A 23,021-nucleotide genomic window follows, 5' to 3' on the forward strand; every position below is an offset into this window, starting at 1 on the left:
CGGCCCAAAGGTGCGGAAGGCTCCGCATCTTTGGCGGCCTAGCCCCAACATTGAGGGGCTAGGCCGACGCCGGAGTGATTTCCGCCCCGCCAGCTGGCGGAAATGGCGTTTGTTTCCCCGCCAGCTGGCACGGAAATGCAGCGCATGCGCGGGAGCGTCAGCGGCCGCTGTCAGTTTCCCAGCGCATGCGCAGTGGGGAGAGTCTCTTCCGCCTCCGCCATGGTGGAGGCCGTAGCGGAGACGGAAGGGAAAGAGTGCCCCCACGGCACAGGCCCGCCCGCGGATCGGTGGGCCCCGATCGCGGGCCAGGCCACCGTGGGGGCACCCCCCGGGGTCAGATCGCCCCGCGCCCCCCCCAGGACCCCGGAGCCCGCCCACGCTGCCTGGTCCTGCCGGTAAATACCAGGTTTGATTTACGTCGGCGGGACAGGCAATTCCTGGGCGGGACTTCGGCCCATTCGGGCCGGAGAATCCAGCGGGGGGTCCCGCCAACCGGCGCGGCCGGATTCCCGCCCCCGCCCAATCTCCGGGAGCGGAGACTTCGGCGGGGGCGGGGGCGGGATTCATGGCGGCCAACGGCCATTCTCTGACCCGGCGGGGGGTCGGAGAATGACGCCCCTGATGACTGGCATCTATGATGGTGGGGGCCTCAGGAGGAGATTAACATGGGTCCTCCACTTGACCCTTCTGACTGAAGATGGTTGCAAATGCTTTAGCCTTGTCTTTAGCATTGACATGCTGAGAGCACCTGCCAAATTCCCCTCCAACCCACACACCATCCTGATTTGTAACTATATGATTGTGCCTTCTCTCTCACTGGGTCAGAGTCCTGGAACTGCCCTCCCTAATAGCACTGCTTTACACCTACACCACGTGGACTACAGTGGTTCAAGAAGGCAGCTCACAACCATCTGCTGAAGGGCGATTAGGGACGGGCTATAATCCTGACCTCATGGGCAATTCCCGCGCTCCAAGAACGAATAAGCTCAACAAGAGCAGCACACATCAGATTCCATTCGATGCTGGATCTGATCAGATGGCATTTACTCCAGGGGAAATTCCACGTTAAAAATAGACAACTAAAAAATAAATGTGCAAAAACCCTTCTACTTAATGAAGATGCTAGCAATGCTCATTATTTCACGGGTGTAAATTATATAGCTGATGGATTCTTTTGAGGTCCAATGATTTTCATCTGATGTAAATAAAATAAATGTAGAGTGATTCCACTGTTTTCATTTAACCTGCCTGAGCCTGAGGAAACAAACAAAAAAAGGGAAAATCTTAGAGATGTTTTTAGGTTATCTGACAGAATATGCAGGAGTTTCTGAATTCTCCCTGCAAGGTAGTCATTCATTCCTGAGTCAACTGGATAGTAATCTAATAATGGACCATTGAAACATACCACTGACAATAAAACCAGACAATATTTCAGTAGCATGCCACCTCTGAACAACTTGCTTCAAATTATATTTTGACATAAAATATTTTAGCGACACGTATATTTTTATGTTGCCTTAATCCAAAATTTATGATAACATTTTAAAAGCCATCTCAGTCAATCACGTGGATCAATCTGCAGCTCAGTAAAAATGACACAAATGGCACCATTAGCTGTTTTTATGTAAAAGCACCACAGAACTGAATGGTAAAACGTACAAGATTTTTAACTCCAAAACCTCCCACACAGGCTGCACAGACGGTGGGTTTGTGAATCCACCCTAACAGGATCATCAGTCCACCTTGATATCCCAGAGAAATCTTGGTTTTTGGTTTAACAATGACAAATCACACAAATTAATAATCATATACAACCCATCTTGGAGCTTTCAAGTGCACCTTGTTGATCGGATTATCCAATGGATAATTTTAACTATAATTCCTCCTTAGTCTTCAATTGTCCAAAATTAATTGTTAACTCAAAGGAACCCAACCCTAAATTTAGTTTCAATCAATCTAACAGGTATCAGTGTGTCTGTCTGAAGATAGAAATTGGTCTTCTTCTTCAGGTGGGTACATGTTGAGGTGAGTATCTTGGCCTACCTATCAACTCCAACTCCAGGCCAACCACAATGTGTTAATTCTGCCAGATGGGCGAAAATAATAGTTAGGGGAAATTAATTTTGCCCAATTGTCTACCATTGCTAAATATTAATGGTGGACGGTTGGCTCTTGAGCTCTTCAACTTTCTTAGAGGTTAGGGCAGCTGCTTTTGCAGCTTTTTCAGTCCAATCAAATCCTTTTATTTCTGTCACGTTTCTCTGTGCTCAACAACTTGCCTCTCAAGGCTGCAATGCATTAACTGTACTTTCTCCTTCAAAAGAACAGTTTCTCTCACAAGCTGCATTATCTATTCTTCCTACTCTGCTGTTTTTTGTTCAGCCACCCTGACCACAGAGTGTAGGTTTTCACCGACTTGTTTCGGACAAGAAATGAACTTCCTCCTTTCAGTCTCCTCTCAAGTATATATTTTTTCACAGATACACATCCAACTCCATGACAATTGTTTGGCATGTATTCAGGTCTTTAATGGATATGAAGCAAACAATCATGAATGCAACAATTACTGCCGGTCTTTAATCAGAGAATGTTCATGTTTTCTCATTTTGTTTATATGAGTAGTTTTGGTTTTGTGGCTATTTCTGCACAGACTGTCTTTAAGTTCACAATGTCCCAGAAATATAAATGTCCAATGTCCCAAGGATCACTGTTAATTCCATTTAGCTCTTCCATGAAGTCACTCTTGTCAGATTGGCAAACTGATTCATTTTATATACCTTAAGCATTGATTTTGTTTGGGAGAATTTTTGAGGGGACTGTAATCCCCACTCTGGCTAGTGGCAGGGCCCTGGGGTGGCATTTTGCTGACTGTAGCCATTTAAGAGGCATCCACCGGGGCTGCTGTCCAAATGAGGCAGCCCACTCCCAAGAGCTGCAAGCCCAAACAGAGGTGACCATTGCTGAGGCTGCATCACTAGGGAGAGGGCACTTCAGTGGTAAGTTGGCCCCGAAGAGTTGCAAGTTTGATAAGGGGAAGCCAGGGCCAATAAGGCAGGCCCCAGCAATCAGGGGGCAAATGGCGAGGGGCGGTTGTTGTAAACAGGGCCTGCCATCAGCCCCGCCATCGGATATCGAGTACCTATCAGGGAGGCTCCCCTCTGAGAACCAGTTGGGCAGCGACCAGAACTTATCTGGTGGTTTCCCCGTGTGGCTGCCCTTCCTAAGTGGGCAAAATACCTGAAGGTGAGCGGAATGGCTCTTAATTGGCCACTTAAATGGCTCAATTGGCCACACAGCAGGCGGTCGGACCTGGACGGTTCCAGTTACTCACGATATGCCATGTCAACACGAAGGTATAAGGCATCGTTCCTGATCCTTCCCCTGCCATATTACCAACCCACCCACCAGCCTGACACCAATGAGGCAGGAAAATTCATCCCATTGTATTAGATTACACATAAGAACATTATTTTTTAAAAATATATTTTTATTCTCCTCCTTTTTCACATTTTCGTCCAAATTTAAACCCACCAACAAACAATCAACAATAACAAATGCAATGTCAAACGCCTGGTCAACAATCCCCTCCTTCCACGAACCCCCAAACAGCCCCCAACATTTTAAATCCAAACATCAAAGAAAAGGAATCAGGAATCCATCATCCACCCGTACATAGTCATTAACAACATACACAGTCCAAATCCCCCCCACCTACCCCAACCCCCCCTAATGTTCAATGTCATCCAATTCTTGAAAGTGCATAATGAACAAAGCTCATGAATTGTAGAACCCCTCCATCCTTCCCCTCAACTCAAACTTCACCTTCTTGAGTGTTAAAAACCCCAACAGATCCCCCCCCCCCCCCCCCCGCCATGCCAGGGCACAGGCTGGAGCGACTGACCTCCCCCCCCCCCAACAGGACCCGCCTTCAGGCGATCAGCGAGGCGAAACCTAAAACATCTGCCTCTGACACATAGAACATTATTATAACAAGTACTAGAATACATTGTGTCCATTTTAGACTCATACTAATTATTCTAATGTACAGTTGTCGAACATTATAACTCATTTTCCACCATGGTTCAGAGAGGGAAAATCAGACTAGATCCTACAGAAAGATAAAATGGACCAAATGCACAAGAAATTGTGGACTTAACCAGCTCTCCCTTCATTCTCATCCACCATGAGTGTAACAACCCGCAAAGGGCCTAGGGTTGGGAATGATTATCTCCCCCATGGTACTTGCAGAGTACAAGCTCTATTAACCTTTGTACAAAAGGTCAGCCAGTAAGGCACCGACCTGTGTAGGAATCCTATAGGGATCTACTGGGCAGTGTATATATCGTGTTGTAAATAAAACTACGTTTCTTTATTTTGGTTGGTGTGGACTCCCTGGTGAATCTCTGTGTCTATTCGGAACCCTGGATATCCGTTATCCCTTCTTAATTCCCAAATAACAGAGATCAAGTCTGTGTTTATTGGCAAAGCTCAGTTGAACTTTATTTGTCAGCTTGTGGTGCCCACTGGTAACTTCATTTTCAATACAACATTAAGAGAATTCCGACTAGCCCTTTAGGAGGCTAGTCAGGTTGATTGTTTTTAGCGAATACGGTGGTTTGAGTTTAAAATACAAATCGTGGTAATTCTTCAAATCATAATACACGGTATAAAAAGACTGAGTGATTTAAACAAAAGAAAGATGGCGATTTAGCAAAAGCAAGCCAAGGAAATAGGTTTCAGAAAGAGATAGATTGATTCCGGAATGGATTTTTCCATCCCGACAAATGATTCTTAAGGAGATTATAATCTTAAGGTTTCGCCTTCTTTACGGCTATGATTGGCTTCAACTAATTTATAATTCACTCAATTCGGCCAAAGTGTCTGTCCATCAATTTAAAAGAGATATGTATTTAAATATATCGGTGTGAATTTCCCATACCATCGCTTGCCAATTTCCCAACTTATCGACTGTATCTCAACATAGACTGGCTGTTACTATAGAAACGGAACTGCCCATACTGGGCAGCCGTCCAGTTTTAACCAAACAATAGGGTCTTTTAGCTAGTTGAGTCACTGACCTTGCAGGCCTCAAGCAACTTGTGAAATGTGAAAATACAGTGTCTTATCTGATTAATTCCCAGCTATAGTTGCACTGAATTAATGCTTATTATGATTTCAGTTAATTATTCTTAATGAGTTCTCAATTAAACCTTTTACCTATATCATCTATAGCTAACAAGAAATGCCAATTTCTATCACTCCCCATGTCTTTATTAAAATGAGAATAATCCTTGCTAAGTATTATTTCTTCCAAGTTTGCAGTTGTCCCAATTTCATTGTTAACTCTAAAGAACCCAACTTTGAATTTTCTAAGGCCTAATTTTGTGTTTCGCTTTTCTTCAATCTCAATCCCTTGGATAGGGGCCCGGTATCTACCTCCGACCAGACTGTTTCATCAGTTAGTTGGTGTCTTTACGGAATATGTGTTCACTGTCTTGATTTAGAATGTTTTCTCACTCTCACAATAGTCATATCATACTGTGCTGTTATCAGATAACTGAGCATGTCTGAGGTTCATTCTTCGGTGCATCTTGAGCAAACATTTGCACACGCTCGTTGCCTCACACACAACAAACCACATTTGCTCACATTTGTATCCCAATATTATGCCACACATGACTTTGGGCACTAGCCTTCATTGGGCTTTCAGGTGATCTAATCGAAGATTGGAGTGGGGGTGTGATGGTTGGTATGTGGAGGTCTTTGCTTATTTCACCTACATGGATCAGATTATCTTGGATAATGGCTATATTAGCACATGCAATTCCTTATTGTTTAGTCTGGGCAAACATACAAATATTTCCAAAAGAATGCTAACAATTAACTATTCTTACTGACCTAAAATTAAAGAAAAACATAATGGCGTGATTCTCCCCCCCCCCACGCCGGGAGGGAGAATCGCCGGGGCGCCGCGCGAATCGCACCACGCCGCCCCGACCCCCGCCCGTGATTTCCCCCTGCCCCCCCCCGAAACCAGCGTGGCGCGATTCACGCCGGGCCGCTCAGAGAATCGCCGCAAATGACGAGCGCCGATTCTCCAGCCTGGATGGGCCGAGCGGCCGCTACGCACGACAGGTTCCCGCCGGCGCCGTCCACCCCTGGTCGCTGCCGGCGGGAACTCTGCGGGAACGCTGACTGGGCGGCCTATGGGGGGGAGGGGGGCTCCTTCACCGGGGGTCTGGCCTGCGAACGGGGCCATCTGATCGGCGGGCCGGCCTCTCCCCCCCTGGGCCTACCTCCTTCCGCGCGTGGCCCCAGAACACCGGCGCGCGTAAGAAGTTCCCCACGCATGCGCAGGATGGCACGGCGCATGCGCAGGATTTGGCTGCCCCAACTGCACATGCGCGGGTTGGTGCGGCGCCCATTTGGTGCTGCATAAGGACGCTGGAGTGGCGTGAACCGCTCCAGCATCGTGCTAACCCCCTGCGGGGGCCAGAATAGGTCGTGCCCGGGCCCTGTTCGCGCCGTCATGAAACGCGACGGCGTTCACGACGGCGCGGGCACTTAGTCCCGGGAGCATAGAATCCCGCCCCTAAGATTACACATTCCCACTTGGACAATGCTATTAACACATTTGCTCTATTTATTTTACTTAACTGATTCTTTCTGATTCTTTTTATTTCCCAAAGCAACCTGTTATTTGAGTCCATTTGATCATTTCAAAATTATCCCAAATGCAAAACATATTATTGTTGAACTGACAGGTATTGTCAATGTTCAATTTTAATTCCGCAAATTCTACTACCTTGATAGATAGGGGCCACCCAGTCTGCACTCCTCTCTTCTCTTTTATTGAAAGCGTAATTATCCCCATAAACTTCAGGGGCTGGATTCTCTGGTCCCCAGCCACATGTTTTTCGGTGATCCGCAATTCGCTGGCAGCAGGATTCTCTCTTCTCGCCATTTGTCAATGGGATTTCCCATTGAAGCCACCCCAATCCGCCAGGAAACCCAAGGGGGGGGGAGTATGGGGTGCACCATGAGAACAGAAAATCCCAACATCCGGAGAATTCAGGCCCAGGTTAATTTCCTCTTCACCTATAAGGACAGTTCATATCAAATTCTTTTAACAATTCAAATTTCATAAACAAATGACGCCTAGGCTTGATGATTTTACGTTGGAGACAGGTGCTTACCTCTGGAGGTATTATTACCTTTGGAGATAACACTCCCATACCTCCCCTTCTCGAACACTCTGGACAGAAACTTACTAGTCCCACTGGGGTGGCTCTGACCACAGGGAAGCTAGGATAGTGGCCGCAGGCAGCAAATCTGAGTGCGTAAATGTCCATTTGTGAGCAAATTAGACTTGTTGCTGGGATTTCCCTCGTGGCAGATAGCTTTCCATCGGCACAAAGGTCTTGCAACTGCCTGGAGGTAGCTTACAGTGGCTGACCAGGCAGTCCATGAGGCCTCCCACATTAACCCCTCCTCCTCAAAGCTGTAGGGATCAGTGGCTTACAGCTGATGCTCAGGCCATTCCCAGGAGGGAGGAGCAGAGCCAATACTGTCTGGTATCATTGAGAACATTGAGGCTGAATGAAAGTTCCTGCCATATGCCCCTTCTCAACTCCCAATTCATCCTCATCCTGCTATTGGGCATCATTTTCAATCTGCAGATGGTATCCCCATGGACCCCTTGCTTCCCATCCCAAACCCTTCATCCCAACCTCACCCTTCTGATTTCCTACTTTCAGACATCAAAGAACTGTCACCTCTCCAGACACAGCAGCCCAAGGAGGAAGAGAGAGAGCATCAGTGCAGAACTAATGAAGGGGCCCTGTCACTTCATCTAACATCAACACCCATCGCAACCAACTCAGACCTCGGCACTGCATATACCTTGGAAACTAGTATAGGGTTGGAACCAACACATGGTGAGTCATGTCGGCATAAATGGGCTGCAGCCAGGCCAGGGTTAAAGGATGGTTTGTTTGCTAGCTTACCAGAAGGTAGAAACTCAGAAAGGGACCTCAAAGAGGCAGCACTGATGGGAATGCACAACCACATGCTCGGCACAATAGCTGGCCTAGCACACTGCCACTGTTGAGGAGCATGGAAGAGGGAGGTTTGATAAGATGCAGAATTTTCCCTCTCCGCAGCCTCTTCTCCAGCTCCATGTTGTGCTGCTGACCCAGAGGCACCAGCACCCCTGCCACCATACCTATGGCAGTGTGACTAGGCTGCCAACTCCTCTGCCACCCCTGTGAGGATAAGGTAACACTCTCTGGTAAATCCAGGAACTCTCCCATATTCCTCAAAGATCACTCCAGAGAACATCCAGGCACTTTGCAATTTGAGCGCCTGGCCGTTAAAAGAACACGAGTGCACACCCCATTTTCCAGCTTCATGCTTGTTGTGAACAATTGATGAATTCATTTACTGGAGCTGTGTGGCGAAAATTTGGTATGCTCGTGTTACATCAGCAGTTTGGCCAGTGCGGATTCAGGATACCATGGAACCACAGGCTTCAGGCACACCCTGGCGATATCCCCGCTGGCACCATTTTACTGTTAGGACGCCATGCGAACCATGCAGGAAATGGCCAGCGGTACATCATGGCCCCAGCAAAGTGGCACTAGGGCAATACTGTGCCCTGACATTTTCTGTCTGCTTCTTACTTGTCAAACCTTTAGGAGTTGGGGAGGAGTCAATCATAAAAGCAGGTCTCAGATTTGAACAGATCAAATTAAGAAAATGGTGCTTTATAAAAGTTTGCATTGATTTAAAATGAATTAATTTAAACGGCATGAAGAAATAGCAGTGCCGCTTTATCTGTAATCTAATTTAAGCAACGTGCTTTGAAAAACTCTGACTGATCTACCATCAGGCACCATAGCAACTGTAACTTGAAGGTCAATCTTAGCGTTTTTAAATCAAACTCCCTCTGCTTTTCACAGTTGCTTAAGCAAGCTTTCGTCAAAAAGTACAATAACAGTCTTTAACTTTAGATGTAAGTCACAAAACCTCTCCCACTTCTGGCTGCACAATTTTAAATAGAAATGATTATACTCAATAACAATCTGCATATTTTTATATATCTTAGAAAATGATGATCCATGTAAATGTTGTGCTGTTAGTATTCTATTGCTTTGTATATTTGTCTACACACTAGATTCCAAGTGAAATGTAGTTTAATTCAGTTCAACAATAAAAACATCTCGGAAGAAGTACACTTGTATACATAAATAGAGAAAAAAATCAACAAAATGGAACTTGTGGAAAAGGCAGTCTAAAATGCTTAAAATACTTCCAAGATCAAAGACTACAGATGTCAAACATTCATAGGTTAACAAACCTCCACACATTCACACCCATTTTCAGACAAGGTTGCTGAGGGAAGGTTAAAGAATCCCACATCAGTGCATGCTATATTCATTTTTAATACCTATTTGGGTCACATCACTATTTGGGGAGCTTGGTGCATGTCAGGAGGTCCTGCTTGGGAATCCTAATCGTTGCACTCCCTGTCTCAGTTGTCGTCATACTAAAAGCCTCCACTAGAACGCTAGACTTTACCTTTTCTTTGTTCAATATTCACCATCACTCTCTTCATCGCCATTCATCAGACAGATAATCTTCACGTTGTCTTTACCTTTTCCTTCAAACGAACAATAATTTTGTTAGGTTTCGCATGGGAGATACCATTTGCGTTCCTCTGATGTTTCTGTGCTATCATTTATCTGATTGTTTGATGCTCTCCTCGTAAAGCAGACTACAGACAACCTGTCATTCCGTTGAATTCACCAAAAGGTGAGTGATATACCTTCAATTCACCAAGAGGCCGAGAGAGCGAGTGAACATAAGGCTTTATTAGTCGTGAACTTGCCTAGCCAGAGTCGGTTGTGCAGATGAGTGCCACCCACAGGTGGCCAGGTTATATATGGCCCCGGTGAGGGCGGAGCCCACCGGGGTTACAGTACAGTACCTGGAAGCAGCTCGTATCACACTTCCAGGTCAAAGGTTACATTAGGTGGATACAATGGTTACAGTGTCATGCATTATGGTGAATACATTCACCACAGTGAGTACAGAGCTCAGTATAACTACTCAATTTATCAAGACAAGCACACAATAGAATGCAAAGGTAGGGAGGGGACAGGTTCATTTACAAGGACTTTGGTGCAAAAATGACACAATAAACTCAGTAACGCACAAGTATAACACAAAAACTCTGATTTTCATATTCATCTGGCACAGCATAATGTGACTTCAATGTTCAAGCAGAAGTCACTTTTACCATGATGTGTGATGCTCTTTGCTACATCAAAAACAGCACCAGTTCGAATACTGAATGAAGATGCATTCCTTCAATCAGAACGTGTGGGCACATGTTTTGCATCATCAGAGGTGAGTCACACCCTGGTTTCTTAGCATTAAATTCTTTCCAACAGAACATTCCTAGAATTATAGCTTACAGCTACGCAATCATTTCACAACAAGATATAGCTTGTTTCTTCGCAGTTTGACAAGATATTGTGAATCTACCATCTTAGGGCAGTCCGGTGGTGCAGTGGGTTAGCACTGCTGTCTACGGCGCTGAGGTCCCGGGTTCGAATCCCAACCCCGGGTCACTGTCTGGGTGGAGCTTGCACAATCTCCCTGTGTCTACGTGGGTTCCACCCCCACAACCCAAAGTTGTGCATGGTTAGGTGGATTGGCCATGCTAAATTGCCCCTTAATTGGGAAAAAATATAATTGGGTACTCTAAATTTTAAAAAAAGTGCATCTACACATGCTTGTGCGTTACTGAGTTTATTGTGTCATTTTTGCACCAAAGTCCTTGTAAATGAACCTGTCCCCTCCCTACCTTTGCATTCTATTGTGTGCTTGTCTTGATAAATTGAGTAGTTATACTGAGCTGTGTACTCACCTTTTGGTGAATTCAATGGAATGACAGGTTGTCTGTAGTCCGCTTTACGAGAAGAATCATAGAATCATAGAATCATAGAATTTACAGTGCAGAAGGAGGCCATTCGGCCCATCGAGTCTGCACCGGCTCTTGGAAAGAGCACCCTACCCAAGGAGCATCAAACAATCAGATAAATGATAGCACAGAAACATCAGAGATGTTTTAGATGATTTAGTTGCGATCTGAGATGTCAGGAAATATGCAAAGCACTTCTCCAATCCAAACTTACAACTACTTGCTGTTGGTCATCTCCACCCATTGGCTAACAAAGCAAAGGGAGGAAGGAACAGGGTAGTACTATCAGTATAATTAAAGGCAAACTGTGCTAGGGAGTTCTCATCATACCAACGCATTGCATTCTGACACTAGTTGGTGTCTCTCTCTAATAGCTGAAGATGGTAAATATGCTGTTTCTCCATGGTGTTCTCCTTCTTGCCAGTTTTCATGGGATTCAGTCACTTAAAATTTGTTCCTTTAATGTGAGGACGTTTGGAAAATCAAAAGTAGCCAAGGAAGGAATCCTGGATGTGCTTGTGAGGGTGAGTTTGAGACATTTCACTTTAGAGAATTTTTTACTTTGAATTTTTAACCTTGAATTTCAGTATGATTTAAAACTGATTCAATTTGTAACAGATTTTACTGATCTTGACTGGGTCAAATTAAGTCAGTTCTGTATCCTTCTGATACATACAAAATTCCTCTATTAAGTATAATTTACCAAATTGAAAGAACATTTAAAGAATGATCAGATTCCAATGCACAGGCTGAGTTGTGAATCACTTATGGTCTCCTCCAATTATTTCTGTGTAAGAAGCTTCTAAGTTATATAGGATGAAAAACATGAGTTATTTCCATAAATTGGTTTGACAAGAGTAATGATTAAAATATCAAAGAAGAATTAATGTGGTGCAAATAAATCCCTATGTTCTGAACTAAAAAATGCTTCCATACCAAATGTTTAGTGACTGCTAAAGTCTCAATAACGTTAACAAATAAAACAAATCTCTGATTTCACATTGACTTTTAACTCATGCTGTCCAGGGTAATTGTTATAAAAGCAAAATACTGTGGGTGCTGGGAATCTGAAATAAAAATAGAAAATGCTGGATAAACTCAGCAGGTCTGGCAGCATCTGTAAAGAGAGAAACAGAGTTAACACTTCGAGTCCAGTATGACTCGTCTTAGAAGAGTCATACTGGACTCCAAACATTAACTCTGTTTCTCTCCCTACAGATGCTGCCAGACTTGCTGAGTTTGTCCAGCTTTTTCGGATAATTGTTATCTTGTTCTGGTGCAGTTTCTTTAGTTCAAACACTTGCCCAGTAACTTGATACAGTGGCCGTCCTTCATGCAACCTAGATAGTGAATTTCAGAAAGCTGTTCCATTGTTGAGAGCATTTCAGACGAAATCAAGCCTGTACTCACTCACCACCCTTGTATGCGTATCCTCCAGTCACTGGCTAGCAACCAGAAGTACCAAATGACATTTCTTTTTGCCAGCTTTAGAACTCAAGAGTAATTGTAACATCAGCGTTCTGCAGTTAACCATAAATGGGAAGAGTTAAAGTTTCCGTTCAGAGTACAACTTTCAATCCAAAGCTGTCAGGTCTAGTTATGTAAGCAGAAAAGTTGATTACATTTATGTTGACACTGAGATCACCATTTCATTTTTATACTTGAAGAAAACGCCTTATAAAATTTGGCGTGTCGGGAACATTTGTACATTTTGTTTGTACACTTTATATGTTCTGCAGTTAGCGAAATATGCTTCAAGGGATATCCCGTGAATGGAATTTCAGGGAACAGCTTCAAGAGGAAGTTTAGGAAATCCAAACTGAATGATCAAAGCAGCAGCATTTAAAAATAATCTCCAAAGTAATAGCAGTTTAAATGACAGATTTATCGGTAGATTCAGGTTTCACATTTGCTTGAGCTCACATCTAATCATGCTGCTCTCAGACTGGAAGTTGTAGAGCTGCAATTCACAAGATTGCATGTCCAGAATTGATAGACAGACTGTGCAGAAAGAAATGGACCATCATTTGCTGTGGGACTGACTCTAATTGTCTTGAAACCTGCCCTTGCATATTTCGGATTTGAAGATTTACTGTGTGGCTAATTACTGAGAATGCAGTGAGGGAAACCAGGCAGCTGGGGTGTGAATGAACAGGTCATGAAAATGCCTGGCTCTTTAACCGACCAGGGTGAAGAATTGTTGAATTAACGGTGCAGGATCTGAAGGAATTGCACATTTGAATGGGTGAATTCAATGTCAAATCAGAGAAATAAAGTGTGAAAAGGGGAGATTGCCTTGAGAGAGAGAAAAATACAGAACAGGAATGTCAATTATAGGTAAATTAATCTTTTCTTCAATGGTTTCTAACCAGTTGGTTTTGTTACGATGGGTTTAGCAAAGAGGTTAATATTTGTTTTAATTCAACATTTTATGGAAAGTTTCAATCAATCCAATGGTCACGCTGAGCCTGAAAAGCAGCTCGCCGTGGCGCAGCGTGGCCAGTAAAAGCTCCAGGATCTACCTGGCTTGCAACACCTCATGAGATCCAAAGCGATCTCGCGAGACATTGCAATGTAAATCACTTTTGGCAAATCTGCATATTAAAGCGAGACAGGTAGTCTCACTCTAATGCGCTGATTCCTGAGTTACCACATGTGGGATCTATCCCCGTCACCTCGGAGACCTCGGGCGAGTGCCGTTCAGCACTGATGGGGACCAGATGGAACGGCACTCGTGGGAGTCTCCCAAGTGATCAGAAGCACCTATCTGCATGCCCTTTGGGCAGGGTGTTGCCCTGGCACTGCTGGTACCACCTAGGCACCCTGGCAGTGCACAGGTGGCATTGCCAGCTGGCATGGGCACTGCCAGGATGGAATTTGTTACATGCGCGATCGGGCCAGGGGTGCCCTGCGTGGGTGTTGGGGGCGGTGGGGAGGAGGGGGGGTTGCGGACCCTCCCATAGTGTGTTTGGGCTGGGAGGGGATGGGGATTGCTTCGGGGGCCTTGGAGATTGGGACACCATTTAAAAATGACGTCCCGATCTCTCGCTGCACTGGGGAGTTCCGGCGAGCAGAGCTCCCCAGTGTATAAAACGGGGCCTCGGCCGCACATTCCCCACTGAGGCAACTCACAGCAACAATGCGAGTTGCTGTGAGCGTCGTGAAACACGTGGCTAAACACACTCGCTATGGGACTTGAATCAAGTTGAATGAAGCCCTATGTATTTTACGAAAATAAGATTGCCTTAAATGTAATGCTCAAATCACTGGGTCAAGAAGTTATGAGGCACTAAACCTACACCCCCACCTCCTCTAAGGTGGATAAAAAAATCCTTCAGCATTATTCAAAGGAGAACAGGGAGTTGTTTGCAGTGCACTGGACAATATTTCTCCCTCAACCAACTTCACTAAACAGATTATCTGGTCACATGTCTTGTTGCTGTGTGTGGGACCTGTCTGTGCACAAATTGGCCACCTTGTTTCCCTACACTTGTGACTATGCTTCAAAAAGTACTTAATTAGGTACAAAGTACTGTGGGATGTCCCAAGGTCATATATATTGTGGATATAAATAAAGGAAAAAAACATGCATTTATAAAGTGTAATTCAAGTTCTTGCTTCCTTGAAATAGTGTTGTAATCTGAGTAGGATCTGGTTGGTGAAAGAGGAAATTGGTAAACAATGCTCAGCATGCAATGACACAGTCAACAAAGACAATAATCACTTCCCCAAACTTCATTCTGCTTTTCACTCTTAATGGAGTCTATTTACTTCCTTGTGCTGCCACTGCAGCTGTTTTTCCTGTTAGCTGTTAAGCTTCTGTGCAGAGTAGGTTAGAATGGAGGAGCTTTTATGCAGGGGGTCGGGGTTGAGGGTGTTGGCAACAGCGCCGCTCCCGATGGCCCCAGAGGAATACTCAGGGAGTCCGGTGATGTGGCAACGTTCAAGATCTGGAGGCAGTTGCGCCAGCATTTTAGGTTGTGGGCAGGTCAAGGGAAATGCCGAATCGAGGAAATCGTAGATTTGAACCAGGGAGGTGGGATGGGAATTTCCGGAGATGGGAGGAGAGGGGAGTTAGGGTATTAAAGGATTTGTTTCTGGGAGGCTGTAGAAGTCAACTATTTTTTGAGAAGTTGGTAGAGCTGAAGGGGAGATGTGGGTTGGGGCAGGGGGAGAGGTTTAGGTATATGCAGGTCCGGAAATTTGTCAGGAAGGAGGTACAGAGCTTTCCGATTGCACCGTCCCCCACACTGTTGGAAAAGATATTGATGGCGAGGGGATTGGAGAAAGGGGTGGTGTCGGCGATTTATGGGGTTATTCAGGGAGAAGATAAGGTATCACTGGATGGGATTAAGGCAAAGTGGGAGGAAGAGTTGGGGGAGGGCATGGAGGAGGGGTTGTGGTGTCAGGTGCTACGGAGGGTGAATACGTCAACTTCATGCGCGAGGTTGGGGCTGATACAGTTGAAGGTGATGTATAGGGCACACCTCACAAGGGCGAGGTTGAGCTGACTTTTTGAGGGGATGGAGGATGTTTGCGAATGCTGTGGGGTGGCCCCCGCAAATCACATTCATATGTTTTAGTCCTGCCCAAAACTGGAGGGGTACTGGAGGGAGGTCTTTAGGGTAATCTCAAAGGTGGTGCACATGAGACTCGAATCAGGTCCCCTAGAAACCATGGGCAGAATTCTCCGACCCCCCCCACCTGGCCGGAGAATTGGCACGGCGCCGCGCGAATCACGGCACGCGGCCCCGATGCCGGGACGCAATTCTCCGCTGTGCGGAGAATCGGCACCACCAGCGCCGACGTGGTTGGCACGGCGCCGGTCGGCGTATGCGGTGACTCTCCGGCAAGGGCCGGCGCGCCAATTCTCCGGCCACGACGTGCCGAGTGGCCGTCATTAAAATGCTGAGTCCCGTCTGCGCCGTTCTAACATCCTCTAAGCCGACGGTACCTCGGCGTTGAAGGGTCCGGGGGCGGCCTGTGGGTGGGAGGGGAGGTCCGACCCCGGGGGAAGCCTCTGTAGTGGCTTGGCCAGCGAACGGGGCCCACCGATCGGCGGGCCAGCCTCTCTGCCCCCCCGGCCTCCTTTCCTCCGCGACGGCTCCTGTAGCCCTTGCGCCATTTGGCATCGGGGCCAGCACGGGGAAAAAGGCCACTGCGCATGTGCTAGTTGGCGCCGGCCGAACTGCGCATGCGCGGACACCGCGGCGCCGGGTTCAGGCATATGCCGCTCCAGCACTGTCCTAGACCCCTGTGGGCTGCAAAATGGGGTCCTGGAACGGGCACCGATGCCGGAGTAAAGCACTCCCATTTTTACTCCGGCGTCGGCACTTGGCCGTCCATTGGGAGTATCCCGCCCCATATTCGGGGTGTCAGATCGGCCGGGGTTGGAAGCAGGTACGGAGGCAGATGTCTTGGCCTTCGCCTCGCTGATTGCCCGAAGACGTATTCTTTTGGGGTGGAGGTCAGCTTCTACGCCCTGTGCCTCGGTGTGGCGGGGGGATCTGCTGGAGTTATTAACGCTTGAGAAAGTAAAGTTCGAGTTGAGGGGAAGGATGGAAGGTTTCTACAACTCATGGGCCTTGTTCATCAAGCATTTTCATGAATTGGATGACATCGAACATTAGAGGGGTTGGGGGGTGTTTGGAATGTATAAATGAATGATGATTCTTTTTCATTGATGTTTTGTATTCGAAATGTTGGGAGCTGTTTGAGGGTGGGTGGGATGAGGGGGTTATTGGCTATTTGTTGTTATTGTTAATTATTTGTTGTTGTAAATATGGTAAATGTGAAAAAGGAGTAGAATAAAAATATATTTTTTGAAAAGGTTCTGTGCAGAGCCTATGCCTGGTAAGTGCTCATGATGTACTGGCCACAGTGCCAAGTTGCCACAAGCAGGATGCCCATCAGGGTGCCAGTAATCATTGGTGCCCTTTTCTGCACTTCTAATCATTCCGCATTCTAACCAAGGGATACATTCCCCAAGGGAGATCCACAAAGTTTGCTCAATAAATCGTTAAAAGAGCAATGTAGCATCAACTAACTGCAATTATACAGGGCCTTGGTGAGGCCACACCTGGAATATTGTGTGCAGTTCTTGTCTCCTTATCTGAGGAAGGATGTTGTTGCCCTAGAGGGAGTGCAGCAAACGTTTACCAGACTGATTCCCGGGATGGCGGGACTGACGTATGAGAAGAGATTGAATTGGTTTGAATTGTATTCACTGAAGTTCAGAAGAATGGGGGACGGGGGAATCTCATACAAACCGATAAAATTCACAGAATGACCATTGAGTCTGCTGCCCCCCTTTGAAAGGGCCCACTTCCTTGCCCTATCCCAATAACCCCTTAATCTAACCTACACATCCCTTGACACTAAGAGGCAATTTAGCATGGCCAATCCACCAAACCTGCACATCTTACGACTGTGGGAGAAAACAGGAGCACCCGGAGGAAACCCACACAGATATGGGAGAAAGTGCAAACTCCACAAGACAGCCATCCAAGGCTGGAATTGAACCCAGGGGCGAAATTCTCCGGAAACGGCGCGATGTCCACCGACTGGCGCCCAAAACGGCGCAAATCAGACGGGCATCGCGCCGCCCCAAAGGTGCAGAATTCTCCGCATCTTTGGGGGCCGAGCCCCAACATTGAGGGGCTAGGCCGGCGGCGGACGAATTTCCGCCCCGCCAGCTGGCGGAAAAGGCCTTTGGTGCCCCGCCAGCTGGAGCGGAAATGACATCTCCGGGCGGCGCATGCGCGGGAGCGTCAGCGGCCGCTGACAGCATTCCCGCGCATGCGCAGTGGAGGGAGTCTCTTCCGCCTCCGCCATGGTGGAGACCGTGGCGGAGGCGGAAGGGAAAGAGTGCCCCCACGGCACAGGCCCGCCCGCGGATCGGTGGGCCCCGATCGCGGGCCAGGCCACCGTGGGGGCACCCTCCGGGGCCAGATCGCCCCGCGACCCCCCCAGGATCCCGGAGCCCGCCCGCGCCGCCTTGTCCCGCCGGTAAGGTAGGTGATTTAATTTACGCCGGCGGGACAGGCATTTTAGCGGCGGGACTTCGGCCCATCCGGGCTGGAGAATCGAGCGGGGCAGCCTGCCAACCGGCGCGGCGCGATTCCCGCCCCCGCCGAATATCTGGTGCCGGACACTTCGGCAACCAGCGAGGGCGGGATTCACGCCAGTCCCCGGCGATTCCCCGACCCGGCGGGGGGGAGGGTCGGAGAATTTCGCCCCTGGTCTCTGGCGCCCTGAGGCAGCAGTACTACCCACTGTTCCATCGTGTAGCCCATTTTCTAACAGGATTAGACAGGGTTGATGCAGGAAGAATGTTCCCAATGGTGGGTGTGTCCAGAACCACGAGTCACAGTCTGAGGATACAGGGTAGATCATTTGGGACAGAGGTGAGGAGAAATTCCTTCACCCACAGAGTGGTGAACCTGTGGAATTTGTTACCACAGGAAGTAATTGAGGCCAAAATATTGCATGTTTCAAGAAGCAATTAGATATAGCAATTGGGGCAAAGGGGATCAAAGGATATAGAGGGAAAGCGGGATTTGGCTATTGAGTTGGATAATCAGCCATGATCATAATGAGGGGAGTCAATGGCTTAGTACTATTGTCACTGGACTCGTAATCCAGAGACCCAAAGTCATGCTCAGGGAACTCGGATTCGAATCCCGCCATGGCAGATGGTGAAATTTGAATTCAATAAAAATGAAAACATTGTCAATTGTTGTAAAAACCTATCTGGTTCACTAATGCCCTTTAGGGAAGGAAATCTGTTGTCCTTACCTGGTCTGGCCTACATGTGACTCCAGATCCACAGCAATGTGGTTGACTCTTAAATCCGCTGAGAGATGGACAATAAATGTGGGCCCAGCCAGCAACGCGCACAACCCATGAACAAATAAAAAAAAGAATGGCGGAGGAGGCTCAAAGGGCCAAATTTGTTTTAAATTTATTTACAAGATGTGGGCGATGCTGGCTAGGCCAGCATTTATTGCCCATCCCTAGTTGCTCTTCAGAAGGTGGTGGTGAGTTGCCTTCTTGAACTGCGGCAGTCCTTGAGGTGTAGGTACGTGTACTGTGCTGTTAGGGAGGGGGTTCCAGGATGTTGCCCCAGCGACAGTGAAGGAACAGCAATCTATTTCCAAATCAGGGTGGTGAGTGACTTGGAGGGGAACCTCCAGGTGGTGGGGCTCTCAGGTATCTGCTGCTCTTGTCCTTCTAGATGGTAATGGTCATGGGTTTGGAAGATGCTGCCTAAGGAACCTTGGTGAGTTACTGCAGTGTATCTTGTGGATGGTACACATGGCTGCCACTGTTCGTCGGTGGTGGAGGGAGTGAATGTTTGTGGACGGAGGAGCAATCAAGCGGGCTGCATTGTCCTGGATGGTGTCAAGCTTCTTGAGTATTGTTGGAGTTGCACTCATCCAGGCAAGTGGAGAGTATTCCATTACACTCCTGACTTGTGCCTTGCAGATGGAGGACAGGCTTTGGGGGGGTCAGGAGGTGAGTTACTCGCCATAGGATTCCTAGCCTTTGACCTGCCATGATAGCCACAGTATTAATATGGCTAATCCAGTTCAGTTTCTCATCAATGGTAACCCCCAGGATGTTGATTGTGGGGGATTCAGCGATGGTAATATCATTGAATGTCAAGGGTCGGTGGTTAGATCCTCTCTTGTAGGAGATGGTCATTGCCTGCCTCTTGTATGGCGCGAATGTAACTTTCCACTTGTCAGCCTAAGCCTGGATATTGTCCAGATCTTGTTGCATTTAGACATAGACTGCTTCAATATCAGAGGAGTCACGAACATTGTCCAGTCACCCGCAAACATCCCCAGTTCTGACCTTATGGTGGAAGGGAAGTCATTGATGAAGCAACTGAAGATGGTTGGGCCGAGGGCACTACCCTGAGGAATTCCTGCAGTGATGTCCTGGAGCTGAGATGATTGACCACCACAACCAGGTATATGCCGAGTATGACTCCAACCAATGGAGAATTTCCCCCCTGATTCCCATTGACTCCAGTTTAAACAGGGCTCCTTGATGCCACACTGGGTCAAATGCTGCCTTGATGTTATGGGCAGCCACTCTCACCTCATCTCTGGCATTTTGTCCACATTCGAATGACCTGCTCCTGCTCCCATTTTCTATGTTTCTAACCCTTTTTGCAGATATTTATACAGAATCCACTCAGCATCCCTCTTGTTTTCTGCAGATAATTTCACGTTGTGATCTATTGCTGATGATGGAAATCAAGGATTCAAGAAACCAAGCCTTTCCTATATTAATGAAAAGATTGAACAAGTAAGATCACAAACGTGCTTTTGCTTCTCTAAACAGTACAGGTGCGCACAGTGAATATGAGCTGCCTTTTTAGTTTCAGTGCTGTTGTCCACTGTAGCAACTCCGGGAATTATGTTCCGTAATCTAGGAAAACAACAAGCTCAAGATAGAATAGTCCTCCATGGGTTGTAGGCGGCACAGGCTTGATGGATTGAGGAGCCGTTCCAGAATTTCTTATGTTCATACAAAGCTTCCTTTTTGTCCCTTTAAAATGAGTCATGGTTGCAATTGTTGCCGATTCCTCTTTACTACGCTCTTTACTCTGGCTCTGTCCCAATTAGGGCAATCAGTGAATTGACCTTCTTTCTATATTGTCTATGTCCGAATGCTTAGAGTCGCCAGGTATCGAATGATACCACCACAAGTTTCAACCGGCTATCGATCAAAGAGCCAAACACCAGTTAGTTAGTTCAAGGTCAAGGGTACTTTATTTACAGACAATCAATCATGCAACATAAACACTACTAGCCAATTACACCTATTACTAAGACAACCTGTACTTAACTTCGGGCACCCGGCTTAGGTCAGGAAACAGTGGCGGCTGTTCAATTCTGGATCTCTTGTGTTCGAAGTGGTAACTGCTGCTCAGCTGGGCTCATCCATCTGGTAGTGGGTGTTGAAGTCGAACTTGCTTCTGGTGTTGCTGCAGTTGGCAATGGCCGTGACCGGGGGTAGCAAGGCCAAAAGAGAGCAAACATATGGCGAACTCTTCCTTTATACTCGGGGGGGTGCTTTCGCGCACTTTTGGGCGGTCCTTCGATTTGGGCCTTACTAATTGGGTGATCCCTGATCATTCCGTTCAATTCCTTAGCCAATAAGTGGGTGGGGATCTGGATGACTGGGCATGTCCAAAGTGGTCATTGACCCCGTTGTTTGTGTTTCCCTTGGACAGGGAGTGACGCCGAAATGTCTGGGACTGTCCCGGTAGCTGGAGTACCAGTCCTTTGTGTTGGGGGAGATGGGCCATCACTTGCTAATCGGCCTGATTAACATGCTAATGGAACGGGGTTTCAATACCGTCTGGACTTTGCTGACAAATATGCATTTCAGGCTCAGAACCTGCCTGACTCTTGGCTTGTCCATTTTACCCATCAGTCTTTGAGAGTTGCTCTGTGCTTAGTTGGAAGTGGCCATCCCAGATGCCTACACAATGTTAAGATTATGCTTGATATTAATTATTGGAAATAATATATGGAACTATCCATTCAGAGCAGTCAATAGAAAACAAGTACCATCTAAAAATAGAAGGTACGCACCCTGGGCATAGTTTAGTATTTAGATTAGAGATTGACTTTCTATTGTAAAATAAAGCCATTTAATAGTGCACTGAACCTGAACAATAACAATTTCAATATTTTACCTCAGTCAAAGCAACAGAAACGAATACAAATCCATCATTAGTGAACGTTTGGGAAGACAAACCTACAAAGAACAGTATGCTTTCATTTACAGGTATCTTTGAAGCTTATTTCTATTTTTAAAGATAAATGAATAATACCTGGGTTCTAAAGGTGCAAACACCTAACAACTCCGTTACATTGAGAATACTCCCAGTATTTAGTCTGACTTTTGAAACGTTTCATCCGCCCACTTAAAGCAAGTTTCAGACTTGGATTTATTTTCGGATGTTTCCTACCGAGTGTTTGTGCTGGACAACCTCAAGCGCAAACATAATGAGCTGCAAAATTCTGTAAATACATAATCTGCCTGCTGGAACATTTGAGAAATGTTCATTGCAATTATCCTTTTTCACTTTAGAAAATGTTACAAGCCTACATTCAATCTCCAGTAAATCTTTTCATCTTCCCAATTATTTTCATTTTTAAAAGATCTATGGAAATGAAATAAAGGTATTGTGGCAGAGTAGGTAGCGTCCCTAGCTCTGGGCCAAGAAACTCTAGGTTCAAGTCCCACTTCTAGGGCGTCATTCTCCGACCCCCCGCCGGGTCGGAGAATGGCCGTTGGCCGCCGTGAATCCCGCCCCCGCCGAAGTCTCCGGTACCGGAGATTGGGCGGGGGCGGGAATCGGGCCGCGCCGGTTGGCGGGACCCCCCGCTCAATTCTCCGGCCTGGATGGGCCGAAGTCCCGCCCAGAAATTGCCTGTCCCGCCGGCGTAAATCAAAGCTGGTATTTACCGGCGGGACCAGGCGGCGTGGGCGGGCTCCGGGGTCCTGGGGGGGGCGTGGGGCGATCTGACCCCAGGGGGTGCCCCCACGGTGGCCTGGCCCGCGATCGGGGCCCACCGATCCGCGGGTGGGCCTGTGCCGTGGGGGCACTCTTTCCCTTCCGCCTCCGCCACGATCTCCACCATGGCGGAGGCGGAAGAGACTCTCCCCACTGCGCATGCGCGGGAAACTGTCGGCGGCCGCTGACGCTCCCGCGCATGCGCCGCATTTCCGCGCCAGCTGGCGGGGCAACAAATGCCATTTCCGCCAGCTGGCGGGCCGGAAATCCTTCCGGCGCCGGCCTAGCCCCTCAATGTTGGGGCTCGGCCCCCAAAGATGCGGAGCATTCTGCATCTTTGGGCTGGCGCGATGCCCGTCTGATTGGCGCCGTTTTTGGCACCAGTCGGCGGACATCGCGCCGTTGGGGGAGAATTTCGCCCCTGGACTTGATGGCTACAGAAGGTGCACTCGTAATATGGCCAAACAGGTTGAGTTTCAGGCTGTAAATCTT

General features: G+C 47.3%; 2 protein-coding genes across 2 annotated transcripts in view; one reads left to right on the forward strand and one right to left on the reverse strand.

Annotated features, from left to right (window-relative positions):
- abhd6a (abhydrolase domain containing 6, acylglycerol lipase a) overlaps window positions 1-9,600 on the reverse strand; it is a 184,562-nt gene extending 174,962 nt beyond the window's left edge. Inside the window, exon 1 of the mRNA XM_072472396.1 lies at window positions 9,580-9,600. The gene's annotated coding sequence lies outside the window, so the exon portion shown is untranslated. The remainder of the gene's footprint in view (window positions 1-9,579) is intronic.
- A 1,718-nt stretch (window positions 9,601-11,318) lies between these two features.
- Window positions 11,319-23,021, forward strand: part of LOC140388363 (deoxyribonuclease gamma-like) — a 60,296-nt gene continuing 48,593 nt past the window's right edge. Inside the window, exons 1-3 of the mRNA XM_072472409.1 lie at window positions 11,319-11,511; window positions 20,217-20,305; window positions 21,710-21,796. Of these exons, the coding sequence (XP_072328510.1) occupies window positions 11,368-11,511; window positions 20,217-20,305; window positions 21,710-21,796 (320 nt within the window). The 5' untranslated portion in view covers window positions 11,319-11,367. The remainder of the gene's footprint in view (window positions 11,512-20,216; window positions 20,306-21,709; window positions 21,797-23,021) is intronic.

Source organism: Scyliorhinus torazame, chromosome 13 (genome assembly GCF_047496885.1).
Source record: "Scyliorhinus torazame isolate Kashiwa2021f chromosome 13, sScyTor2.1, whole genome shotgun sequence".
Taxonomy (NCBI): domain Eukaryota; kingdom Metazoa; phylum Chordata; class Chondrichthyes; order Carcharhiniformes; family Scyliorhinidae; genus Scyliorhinus; species Scyliorhinus torazame.